General features: G+C 38.0%; 1 protein-coding gene across 2 annotated transcripts in view; it reads right to left on the bottom strand.

Annotated features, from left to right (window-relative positions):
• slc39a12 (solute carrier family 39 member 12) overlaps nt 1–11060 on the bottom strand; it is a 35973-nt gene extending 24913 nt beyond the window's left edge. The window contains exons 1-4 of one of the 2 annotated variants that reach the window (XM_062983833.1): nt 10657–11060; nt 7916–8280; nt 5874–6131; nt 1111–1318 (exon numbers count right to left, since the gene is read on the bottom strand). In XM_062983833.1, the coding sequence (XP_062839903.1) occupies nt 1111–1318; nt 5874–6131; nt 7916–8194 (745 nt within the window). In that variant the 5' untranslated portion in view covers nt 8195–8280; nt 10657–11060. The remainder of the gene's footprint in view (nt 1–1110; nt 1319–5873; nt 6132–7915; nt 8281–10656) is intronic. The other variant, XM_062983834.1, reaches the window with a different exon arrangement.
• Nucleotides 11061–13200: the final 2140 nt, after the last annotated feature.

Raw genomic sequence — 13200 nt, 5'->3', positions numbered from 1 at the left:
AAATGAATTCTCCTATTCTGCTCTTGCTTTGAGGAAAAACTAACCGATAAATAATATTTGGTGGCAAGGGAGGCAGGGGGAAAAGGCTTTTGGCAGTGGGAAGGGGGTGGAGCAGGAAAGAGGAATAAAAGCTTGGAGGGGGAAGAGGAAGGAGGAGGAGGAGGAAAGCATGGAGCCCCTCAGTATGCTTTGCAGAGCTGGTGTATGTATTACTCATATTTGTTCAGTGGCTGATTCACAATCAAATTTCCTTCTGCCTTGCTTTTTGTTTGTTGCCAGTACAGGAAAAAAGGGCTGTTGAGGTTATCTTTGTGGTGAGATGTGCGCTTACATTTTGTACGGTTTCTATATAGTTTGGGCTTCATTTGCTGTAGGCCTAAAATAAGAATATGACACCTGTTTAAAAAAAATCTATGATCCACTGATGAAATGACTTGGTGGGAAATTGTCAAAATTTAGTGAGAATGATGCAAATTATATGAATATGTTAATATTCTCAGTCAAGAGGTGTATGAATATACAGAGAAATAAGTATGTCCAGTAGGTATGAGTTCCCATATGTTCCCCAATATCAAGGGGAATGCTTTGGGTGCAATGTAGATGAAAACTGAGAACTTTTCATGTTTTTTTTCCCGAGTGAACATGGAGTTCCTTAACACATAAAAAATTTAATTGGTTTATTATTTTTATATTCATATTCATATGTATATGTATAGTATTTGCCTTGTTTTTAAGTTCTATTGTATTGTGTCATGTCATTGTTGGCCACCGTGAGCCCCTATAGGAAGAAAGAATAAAAATAAAGTAAATACATTTTTGTGAGTAAATGAGGGAAAAATGCAATTCCATTTCCCATTTATATTTATTTTGTGTAATATAAAGGATAAATGAGAGACTTTATCAATAATAGAAATTAATGTGGGAAGACCCATTACATTGTTTTCTCAGTTCCATGTGTGCTATGGGATAATTCTATAGAACACTTTATGATTGGCATGCTATTAACGATGCAAACATAACTCTGTATAATATATTCTGTATTTTTTTAGTCATTGTGGACCCACCTCCTTCTTACAATTCCTCTATTTTAAGATAACATTTGGAAATTACCTGTTACATGGAGTTCATTGGTGCTGTTCAGGGAACTGAAAATATATTCCATAAAGAATTCTGGTGGGGGCAAATGTCTTCTACCCAGGCATATCCCTCTCAGTGCAAATGTAAGAATTGCAGCAGCCAGGCGAGGAACAGCTCTTTCATCGGTTACATTACTGTGCAGTATTCCAACTTCTTTCTCTAGAACACTTACATGAAGACACTGAAAATAGAAGAAAATTGGATTAAAAGATAATAATGTTATAGTACAAGTGATGAAACTGGAAAGATGAGTAGGAAGGAAGATTTTCTTTTATGAGACTTTAGTCTGTCAGCAAAGCAAATGATTTAAAAAATGGTTCAAACTAGTCTTGAACATATAGTTTTTGCAGGTGCTTTTCAGATGTCCAACCTTGTTGTAAGCAGAACCTGGAATATAGTACTTACTTTTGGACTATGGTATCCAGAATTCCTCAGCCAGCATGGACACAATAAAGTTGGTTGTAGGATTCTAGGAGTTGTAGTGCACCCCTGCCCTAATATTTCCAAGTTCTGATTGGAAACCAAGGGTCTAAATGACTCTCTGATTACTAGCTCAGCTCTAACACTAGGTTTCCTAATCACTGGTGCCCTTTGCTGTGGAAATCAATGTAATGGCAACAGTGACACACTGTTACTGTGTCCTATTTTATTTTATTTATATCCCCTGTTTTCCCCATTACAGCAACCAAAGGAACTTAAAACATAAGCTGAATCAAAATACAGATAAAAGGTTTCAGAAATAGTGTTAGGGCAGTGGTCCTCAACCTGTGGGTCCCCAGGTGTTTTGGTCTACAACTCCCAGAAATCCCAGTCAGTTTATCAGCTCTTAAGATTTCTAAGCGTTGAAGGCCAAAACATTTGAGGACCCACAGGTTGAGAACCACTGTGTTAGGGAGTAAATTTAAAACATTCATTCATTCATTTTATAAACCATCTTTCTACTTGGACAGAACTCAAAACAACTTACACTCAGACAAGGTACAACTAAAAATATTTATAGAACAGTGTTTCTTTTAGGAAAACCAATTAAACAAACAATTCTATTTAAAAATAACAGTTAAAACTACTTAAAACAAAAATCATAATTTAAAAGGATAAAACCAAAAAGCGAATTAAAATTAAAAGCATGAAAATGTAACAGGAAAGGGCGAAGGAATACAACACTTGCCATTTAAAGACACTTCTATACACCCAATTAATGGTCAAAAGGCTATCTAAATAAAAAGATTTTCACCTGCAAGCAAAAAGGAACAGAAAGGGGAGAACAACCCCTCTCATGTCCTCATCAAACAAGATTTGAGATACAAGAACACTTTCTCCAGAGGGGCTCAAAACTTGAGAAGTATCATATAAAGAGATAAGGTCTTTTAGAAAGTTCTGACCTAATCTATTAGTGTTTTTAAATCATAATCTAGCACTCTGTGCAGGGAGGAGCAGAACAAAACAGCACTGCTCTATCAACTAACATCATGGATGCTTTAGACTATATTTTCCTAGAATTTCTACCTTTTCCTTTATTTCTAGTTTTATATTATTACAGTATATTACTTCATTGGTACATCTACTGGAAATATGAGTAAAGCACCAGATTAGTCTTTACAGGAATCTAGGTTTTCTTGGCACTTTCACATGCTTTCACACAATTAGCTCTAAAAGGATTATATTATAGTCTAGACTGAGCATAGATTTCTTGTTTCCTGTAGTCTGTGAGTGAAAACATCTTGGGGGAAATGGCTTTCTCTTACTAACAACCAAAAGGTACACTAATACTATATATATTTCAAAGATGCCAAATCGATCGTGAGATTTCCTCTTCACAAAACCTTTTAATATAAAAGTACATACAATCTTAGCAAGGTTTTTTTTAAATGAGGCAAGTCCTGCCATTTGAAAATATGAAATAGCCATGCTCTGGAAACCTCTTGCTGCCCTTGCACACCGGAGGTGCACCTACACAGTAGAATTAAAGCAGCCTGATTCCATGGCTCAATGCTATGGAATCCTGGGACTTGTAGTTTGGTTAGACACCAGCAACAAAGATAAAAGACCTTGTAAACTACAACTCCATGATTCCATAGCATTAAGCCAGTGGTTTTCAACCTGTGGATCCCCAGGTGTTTTGGCCTACAACTCCCAGAAATCCAAGCCAGTTTACCAGCTGTTAGGATTTCTGGGAGTTGAAGGCCAAAACATCTGGGGACCCACAGGTTGAGAACCACTGCATTAAGCCTTGACATTTAAAACTGTGTTGACATTAACTCTACAATGTAGATGTAACCTTGGAGAAGATTCAGCTATTACGGACACATGCCACATACCAGAATAGGCTCATGGGCAGAGAGTTACACACAGTATCAACACTCTAACAGACTCTTGGACTAAAATAGCAAGTTCCCTTTTGCTTTCCTGTAATGTCCATGTAGAAAAACAGGAAATGCTACTTAGGGCCCTTCTATACTGCCCCAAAACCCAGTTTAACCCAGTTCCTCCTATGTTTCTGTCCTCAGCCCCAACCCAAACCCCAGACTTGCCAGCACAGGCCTCTCCAGAGAGTACTCCTGATGCACGAAAATGACATATTGGAGGGAGGGGGAAATTTTCCTCCTCCCCCCACCTTCTGATGCATCATTTTTGCCCATCAGGAGAACTCTCAGGAGGGGCCTGTGCTGCTAGCAGGTCACTCGGCACATTTTGAGGGGGAAATGGGGGGATAAGAAGGAGGCACTACCGGAATGTCTTTGGAGATTGACTCCCAGGGACTGCAGAAGCAGTCCCAGGAGTCAATCCCCACAGCGTTGGCACCTGCAAAGATCCACACTTTAGCTTAAGGTCTAGATCTTTAAAAAGGTAAAGGTTTCCACAGAACAGATCCCGCAGATGGAACACTGGTTGTAAAAAATGGAAGAAATAAAGAATATGGACAAATTAACTTTTTATATGAAAGAAATTAGAGGCAAACCGATTAGGAACACAAAGTGGGAAAAACTGGACTTCTACATTAAGAAAAGGACTATAACAGAAAAATGAACTGGGACATGGACAGAAATGTATATTACAGGATTTCCTCACTTTCCCTTTTCCCTCCCTGGCTTCCCCCACAGTTTGCCTATATGTCATTCTTGTTTTTAAATTGTATTGTATTGGTTTGGTTTGTATTTGTTTGTTTGGTTATCACTTACCCCCTTTAATAAAATATTTTTTAAAAAGGTAAAGGTTTCCCCTGACGTTACGTCCAGCCATGTCTGACTCTGGGGGTTGGTGCTCATCTCCATTTCTAAGCTGAAGAGCCAGCGTTGTCCGTAGACACCTCCAAGGTCATGTGGCCGGCATGACTGCATGGAGCGCCGTTACCTTCCTGTAGACCTATTGATCTACTCACATTTGCATGTTTTCGAACTGCTAGATCTTTACAGGTGTCAAATTAATCCAGAGAAAACTTGGATATCACGGTTTTCTCCAGATTAATCCAGATTATCAGGCAGTGTAGAAGGGCCCTTATGCAGATGCAATCTAGAATTCTGGCTATTGTACATTACTAACAGTGATGATCATAACAGATAGCTTTCTACTCCTGACCACTTTTGTAATAGTTTATCAATAAGCTGAAAAGCTCATTTAGGAATCAGGCGGATGAAAGGAAGCACTAATAGCAACTAACATGGCTTTAAGTCTCAGAACAGCAACTTCAACTAGCAGGCAATTGTACACTAAGACAGCTGGAATGACCCATAGCTGCTTGCATGCCTTCTTTTTATACTCCAATGGGAGAAGCAAGAAGGCGGACCTAAGAGAGAGCTCTGAAAGGGAGAAGAGTAAAGAGCAGTGACATGACTACTTTCAGGTGTTTTTAAAATAATATTTCAATGGGGTAAAAACAAATGAAACTACATAATACAATCTATAGTTGTGTTCAAATTTCATGAAAAAATATTGGTTAGAATCAGAAATACAGCATATGTATAAGATCTCTTATACATATATTTTCACATTTAATTGGAATATCTAAAAATCAAGATCCATGACCCACACATATTATTACATTTTATCTGGTATCTAGTTATGTAAAAAATACTTATAGTTTAGGAGAAATTAAAGTATAAACTTTTAAAGCAAACACAAATTATTATAGTTGCTATATGCCTGGAAACATCGTAAATTGTATTTAAACTCAAGTTTTTCTTGTGGAGTTTAACCTAGGGGGTCTGATTCTGATGTTGGTTTTAGTGGATTATGTTGATTAAACATCTGCGATGTCAAAACTTAGTCGCTTTCACTATGTTGGCTATTGCAGCTATTGCAATGTAAATTGGTAAAATGGTATGTAATGACAGTGTGAATAAATTATCAACATTTGGTTGAGATAGTGCTTGCAGTTTTGGAGGAACTCTAATTTTTTCTTCTCATAGAGGATTTTGCTTCTCATGGGGATTTGATTACCAGTTAAAATTCATGAGTAAACCAGGATTTTGGGGGGAAGGGATTTAATTCATAATCTCCCCGCCCCTAGTTACGGGCTTGAGTGGCTCATTACATCCTACATAGCCTTCAGGTTTGGGTTGGATCAGAAGTAATGAGTCATGATCTTGACATGTGTCAAAATATTCATAAAAGTAGTGGTAATAACAAAACTTGCACAATCCACTCAAGCTTTTATCTATTTAAATTGCATTTAAAAATTTGATGGAAAAATACTAATGACAATTGTTGGCCCAAGCCTCATTCTTTTCTTTTCTTACCTGGTTTTCAGATATATTGAAATGTTTCCTTATTGCCTCTAGAGCATCACTGGTTTCATTCTCAAGGAAATAATTGAGCATGCTATTTAGGAAAAAACTGTAATCTCTGTCCCTCAGACTGTGCATGGATGGACAGGCTTCTCTTTGGTGGATGATGTAATATAGAAGAATTAGGGAAATTTTCTGGAATACATCTTCAGTAAGATAGTTTCTTAAGTTGCCTCCAGCAATTAATATCAGAGCATCCGATTCAAGGCACTGTGAATAAAACAAATATAAAAATTAAACAAAAATTCAAACAAGACTCAGCACAAAGCTCTGATGCGTACCAAAACAGGTACAAATTAGTCAGCATGAGTTACAGGAAGGCCACAGCCATTTATCTTGTGTAGCTTAGCTAAAGTCTTGTAGGAGACAATAATAAAAAAATCCTAATCCCTGGTCCCACTGATCCATAAAGGTTAGGATGTTACAGTTATGTCAACAGAAAGCTCTGTGGAACACATGTCTATGGACAGTTGTACTAAGTAGAAGGCTCCAAAACATGGAGATTTGAGAGTAGAAAAGGGGAGTGACTTTGGATTCTCAGATTTCCATGTTCTGGCGCTTGGTACAAGTGACTATAGACATATGTCCGATTCCTGTAATACCCCAGGATTGCCTTTTACTGGGAAGCTACCTTGTGTTCCATGTTGGGGGTAAAGACAAAATAAGAGAGAGGGGGGGATAGGTAGAATACCTAAAAAAAAGAAGATATTTTGTTTGCATTGGAATCAATGAAAGGGGAAGCAAGTAATCAATATCTACCACATTGCCAGAAAGTTTTCTCTGTTCTGAAGTTATCTTCTTTAAGGGCCCTGGCCTGCAACAATGACTTTATGGTGGATCTGCCTAGAGATCAAGAGGCTGGATTTGCTCTATGGATTTTATATCAAGGAGCGGGTGTCAGGCCTCCACATAGTTCATATTGCTGTAATACTCTGGAGCAGCTTGACCTCTATTCATTTGAAAGCAAGGTGTGTTTATTCCATGGGTCTCCAAGTTGGCTCTAAGTTAGTGAAAATCTATCATTGGGTTTTCTTAGCAGGTTTTATTAAAGGTTTGCTGTCTGTTAGGATAAACAGTAGGACTAAATTCACCCAATGATTTTTCATGGCCAAGCAGTGATTCAAACTCTAGCCTTCCAGAGTATTATGCCACATTGGGTCTTTGGTTTTACAGTTAGCCCTCCACTAACTGCTGAAAAAATTGCAGATAAAAATCCTAAGAGTGCATCTCTCTAGGAATCACTAGGTCCACCAGTGCAACTAGGTCTGCTAGAGGAAGTTGCTCATAGAGTTAAACTGGAGGACTTACACAGAGAGACCATACCAATCAAATCTGTGAAAAATGAAATCCTTAACAGTTAAACCAGCAAATGCAAGGGGCTCACTATAGATACATATTTTTAAACAAATAAATTATCCTATAATATTAAAAATGTAGGAGAACTTAAAGGTAGCAATGCTAGTCTTTTGCCTCACTTTGCTTAACAGTAAAGATGTCCCAGCGTTATGCTATTATGAGACAGGAATATATGAACACATTATTCCTTTAATGCAAATCATCTGCCCCTTACCAGAATTTTGGATTTTGCCTATTACCAGCAGTTTGAGGCTAGCAGGAGATGACAAATGAGTCTAAGATAATGTTGGTTGCAATTAGAGGACTGTAAAATAAAACTAGTGGAACCAATTTTAACCTCACTGGCAGTTTCTGTAAATACTATTGTTGAAGCAGAACACATAATTTAGAAGTATTGTTGTACTGAAAACAAAACAAAAAAACCCATTTAAAACTTCCAAAATTGGAAAGACTAAAATGGTAACAAAATGTATATATATGTTTGAAGGCTACAGTGTTTCTCTTGAAAAGGATCAATATGCTATTTGAATAAACATGCAAATAATAAACCGATCATCAACTGGGAGACCAAATGCAGAGAGCGTTTCACTCCTATGTTATGCATACAATGGTCTGTTCATCACTTCTGACTCACTAACCAGATTACAGTCATCTTCCTTCTCATAATTCCTTTGTTGACAAACAGTTTTCTCCAACAGTATCCTGATCATTTCTCTTGATTGGTTTTGATGGTGTTCGGAGTAGTTGTTAGCTGAAATAATACGTAAAGCATCCGCCAGATAGCTTTGGTGGGAGGCATTGCTGTTATCCACCTTCAGTTCTTTGTCAGTACTCTGCTGTGTTCTTGCAGGGTGCAGGCAAAATAAAAATGTTAACGAGATGATCAAAAGAACAAGATGTGTAGTCAGGAAAGACATTTCCTCCTCTTCTTGTAGGTTGTAGCAGCTTTGGGTGTTGATTCCTGTGGCGTCGTGGTTTGTAGTTTGCAGCTTAAACTTGAAACCTGAAGAATGTATATAGTAAAGGGTGCAGGAGAAAACCCCTTAATTAGAGTAAATGCAATATGTTTGGAAGGATTTATTAATTGGTTGGTTAAGCTGATTTGCAGTGACAAGCTATTTCTGAACAATGGGGTGTCTGTAGAGAAATTACAGCAGGAAAAGCAGCAGGGAACTAAGTTGGCTGTAGGTAGAAAAGGGCTGACTCAGAGACAGAACATTTGTAATAATAATAATAACAATAATCATAATTATATCTTTTCAATTAATAGTTTCATTCTCATTAATAAATTTAATAATCATAAGTTTTTGTAATACGTTTAGGGAAAGGTTAATGGTTTCTCTTTAGCTGCATACTGTGAACACTAGAAAAATTCAATGGTGACTGCTTATTAGCAGTAGGAGTTAACATGCTTACAAATCAGTTTCCACCATTAAATAGGGAGAATTTATGAGCTACTGAACCAAGGAAGCCATACACAGGTTCTACTCTAATTTTGGAACATCTAAGGAAGGGCTGCCAACCTCCATCCTTCTAGCTATTACTAAACTGCTGCTTCCATCATACTGCAGATGGGAACTGCAGTTCACCAAGTTCTGGAGAGCCATGGACTCCCTCACTTTGATTTGTGATTACACAGGATAACACTGTAGGATGCAGAGATGATACAATGGAGTGGACAAGTTCAAACTATCAGTAGGTTTTCAAAATGCTCCATTGGGGGAAGAGGAGAAATAAGAAAACTGGGGGAAAAGGTTCTATCCCTGCTCTTTTCTATTGATGCTTGTGTTTGGAAAGACATAGGGAACGTTTTAAAATGTGATCGTTGTAGAATCGAAAATACCACAACATCCAGCTGCATGTGTAGAAAAGGACAATCTTTGCAGCTATAGCAGTTTCAATGTCCCCCCTCTCTCCCAAAATTGCAAAGTTCAAGAAATTACTAGAAATAACATTTTTCTACCCCTTTCTTTCTTTGGCCTCCAAAGTGGAGTGGGGATGGGGCAGCTTTCTTCAGCAATAGATAATGATGTGTCAGAAAAGCATATTTGGAGAAAATGGAAAATGCCTCCTAAACTTAAATTGCAAGCCAAGCTGTTCATATTATTATTAATATTAGGGGGGCTGCGGTGGCATGCTGAGGGGGGGGGGGAAGAATGGCTCAATGGATTAAACCATTGAATTATTGAACCTGTTGACCTAAAGGTTGGCAGTTCAAAGCCACGTGTCGGGGTGAGCTGCTGCTGTCAGCCCTAGCTCCTGCCAACCTAGCAGTTCAAAAACATGCAAATGTGAGCAGATCAATAGGTACAGTTTTGGCAGGGAGGTAATAAAGGTGCCCATGCAGTCATGCTGCCAACATGACAAGGAGGTGTCTATGGACAACAGGCTCCTTGACTTGGAAATGAAACAAAAGCACCTTCCTATGGGCAAAGTTGAGCACCGCCTCCAGAAAGCCAGAGATGAAAGGGGAAGCCTCTACCTTTTTCTGTGTACTTGTATGTCATTGTTACTCCCACTGTATTAAAGGCATTAAATGTTTAAGGCTACGGACAATGCGGTTGCTGTTGCCCGTTTTTGGTCTAAAACTATTTAGTTGCTTGTGATTTCCTTTTCCCCCCCATCATTTTAAAATGTATTTGTTATGCAATGCTTTTGACACGAAATAAATAAGTGTTTGCCTATCTGTGTATGTTGTAATCCGGAATATAAATAAGGTGTTGTTGTTGTTGTTGTTGTTGTTGTTGTTATTACTACTACTACTACTACTACTACTACTACTAACACTGTCATGCCATTGCATACCTGAAGGATCGTTTCCTGTTTGGTTTGGTTTGATATTAATTTTATAATATAATAATTTTCTTATCTCGCTGAAAGTAACACCATGCAAAAATATCTTCCCACCTCCCGAACTTAATGTCCAAGTTGCCTGATAACAATACAAACAATAAAACACCGAGACTGAATTCATTTGAGGATGCTGCAAAAGATATTTTTACTTCACTTTACTTCCCATTTCAATATCCCTGCCAGATGAAAATGCAAACTACTACTTTTGGTTAGGAAATACCACCTATATTACATAAAAAAACATTTTTTAGAAATTAGAATCTGTACAGCATCCATGTTTGATATCCACACATCAGACCTATAAACAAATGTAAGTTTTCTTGCTAAGCTAAGAAGCTGTGAAAAAAACAAGCTAATGAGAGCCTGCCAAAGCAGCACTTGGCCTAAAATCAGATGAAATGTTAACACTATGTGAAGCTTGTGATGTTTAAAAAATACTTTGAAAGTGAGGTCAATGTTAAGAACGAAGTTAGCAATGGGAAAAAGTATTAGAAGGAAACCTCACTTTTTCATTCTTTCCTCTTACCTTCAGTGAAAGGGAGGGAGGGGGAGGATTGTATACCTTTGGCTCTCTGGTCTTTTGAGTCCCACAGAGTATTTTGCTGCCGGGAAGTCCAATGTTTTTAAAATTCCTTGATGGTGCTCTGCAAGCTGAAGAGGATTAGTTTATTTCTGCTTCAAAAAGTTTCTGGTTGCTATGGAGAGGGCTGCACTTTAAGGTAACAATGGAGGTGGATTGACATTTGTACCAAGTTCTTCCTGGCAAGTTTTAGAAATCACATTATAAAACATGTGCAGCTAACTATTTTAAGAGTATATGTTATGCTAATATATCTTAAGCAAAAGCAGAAATGAACAAAATGTTGATAAAATTAAATGATTTGGAACTACTGTGTCTCTCCTATATTGCAAAGGGTTTTTGCTTTTTAAAAATGAAATAATATATATTTGAAACTCTTTTTTGTTACTTTGTGGAAGTAGATTCTCCTCCCACATTTTAAGGAACTTTAGAGGGGAGGGGTAGTTTATTCATATCATGATCTGATCACCATGCTCAATATATCCGATATGCATGGGGGTATTGGGATAACGATACAAGAGTTGACAATAAAGGCTGCAAACGTAAATGCTTCTGATTGGTACAACTACATGACATTTTGCCAGATTTTCAACTATCTTTAAATATCTGATGGTGTGTCATGTAGGAGATGGATTCAAATTATATGAAGAAGTTCCACCTAAATATTAGGAAGAATGTCCTTACTGTAAGAACTGTCCTACATTAGAATGGATTGCCTCAGATGGTAGTCAATTCTCCATCTTTGGAGGCCTTTAAACAGAGATTGGAGGGGCATCTCTTACGAGTGCTTTAGTTGTATGTTGTGGATGATGAGGGGTGGGGGTGGAGTAGATGGCCCATGTAGTCCCTTCACACTGTAACTAGTTCCTCTAGGGATAGTTCCTCAAGGAGCTTAAATAAATAGGACTCCTGGTTGTTATAATCCTTGGTATCTGCATTCCATTCAGGGCCCATATTACTATAAATACAAATAAACAATAAGTAAAGCATAGGTGAAGCATTTCAAAACATCTTATGTCTTTCCAGAGTGGCTGAAGTATGCTAGGTAGTTGTTATAAGGAGCTTGAATTTCTTTATTGTGCAATTGTCTCCTTTTTGCCACTTTCAGTAACTGAACAATATGAGAATATTAACAAGATTGATCAAACTGTGTCCTTGGATAGCAACAGGAAGCCTTCTTTGTGTACTGCCTGCTCAGCAAAAGATCTTAGCTTTACTTACAGGGTGGCGTGGGAGATGATATTTTAATGATGCCTCCCTTGGTAATGTGCAGATTTCCAATAGAGACCCACAATTGCTGTTGCTGATCCGGTGAATAACTTATTTGGATGAACTTAGTAAATGAGCTTTGAGCCTTCTTAGTAAGCACAGCTATTATGAAGAACAAAGAAATGAACCTGCACACTTCAGATATCCCCTATGCTATCAGTGTGCCATGCGCACATCTCTTATAATTAGATCCATAGGAGCACATTCTTATTGGAAGGATCTTTTTCATTGCACAAAGCAAAGTGGTGGTGCAGTGCATGAGGCAAGCCTACCAGCTCAGAAATGATGCCATAAATAATGCCAGGATTTAGAAGCCCCGTGCATAAGTACAAAGCATGTATAGCATGACCCACATATACACAATACTAGTATGTGTGGTTTCATATCTTCATGTCTATCAGAATATGCCTCCCCTAGGCATTTTAGGTCCTCAGTGTGACTCTATGGTATTCTTGAACTAGAAGTACTTCATTTCAATAGAGTTTGCTACTATTTGTGGTTTTCTGTATCCGCGCAAAGGCCAGGAATGTATCCCCTATGGATATGTAGGATTCAGTCTATCTCCCCCAATTAGGAAATGGATTTTAATTTTGATAACAGCCATAATTGCCTATGAAATGGATGGATCTGAACTCTTTTCAATGTTCTTACACATCACTGGGGTGAGTGAAGAAATTGAATTCATCTTTGCAAAATCTGACTGCATTGGTCATTGTGTCACAGCTGATTGATTGCTCAGGAGGGAAATCGATAAACATGAAAGTGACATCTGTATATGAACATGGAATTTTGGAGGAAAGCAGGTATGTTGATGCTAGGGGCCAAAAAGCCCTGTGTGGTAAAGAGTGGAACTGCAACCACAACAAGAGATGTGGTCTAGCATCCTATTCAGCAATTACAATATTATAGTGGGCTTGTGATGTCATAACTGCTAGACAACAGCCCAACCAAAACATTTCTAACACACTTGAGATCAGGGAGATGGAAAATGATGTCCACAGTGAACTCCTAGTAATGGGGTGTTGGTTTATGGGTCCAACCAGCTAGGTTGCAAAGGTAGGATTTAGGAGGACATTGCCAACTGGATAGACAATGATGGAGCTCTATCATCATAGTTATCATATGTTGATGATACAGGAACCTCTGTTGCAGTTTTTTTGTATCAAAACATTGAAAATCTACATAGATTTCTCACCTAAAACTTCCTGAAATGCTAATCTC

Source organism: Anolis carolinensis, chromosome 6 (assembly GCF_035594765.1).
Source record: "Anolis carolinensis isolate JA03-04 chromosome 6, rAnoCar3.1.pri, whole genome shotgun sequence".
NCBI classification, from domain to species: domain Eukaryota; kingdom Metazoa; phylum Chordata; class Lepidosauria; order Squamata; family Dactyloidae; genus Anolis; species Anolis carolinensis.
Note: the sequence above shows the minus strand (reverse complement) of the source record. Positions and strands in the feature narration are given on the sequence as shown.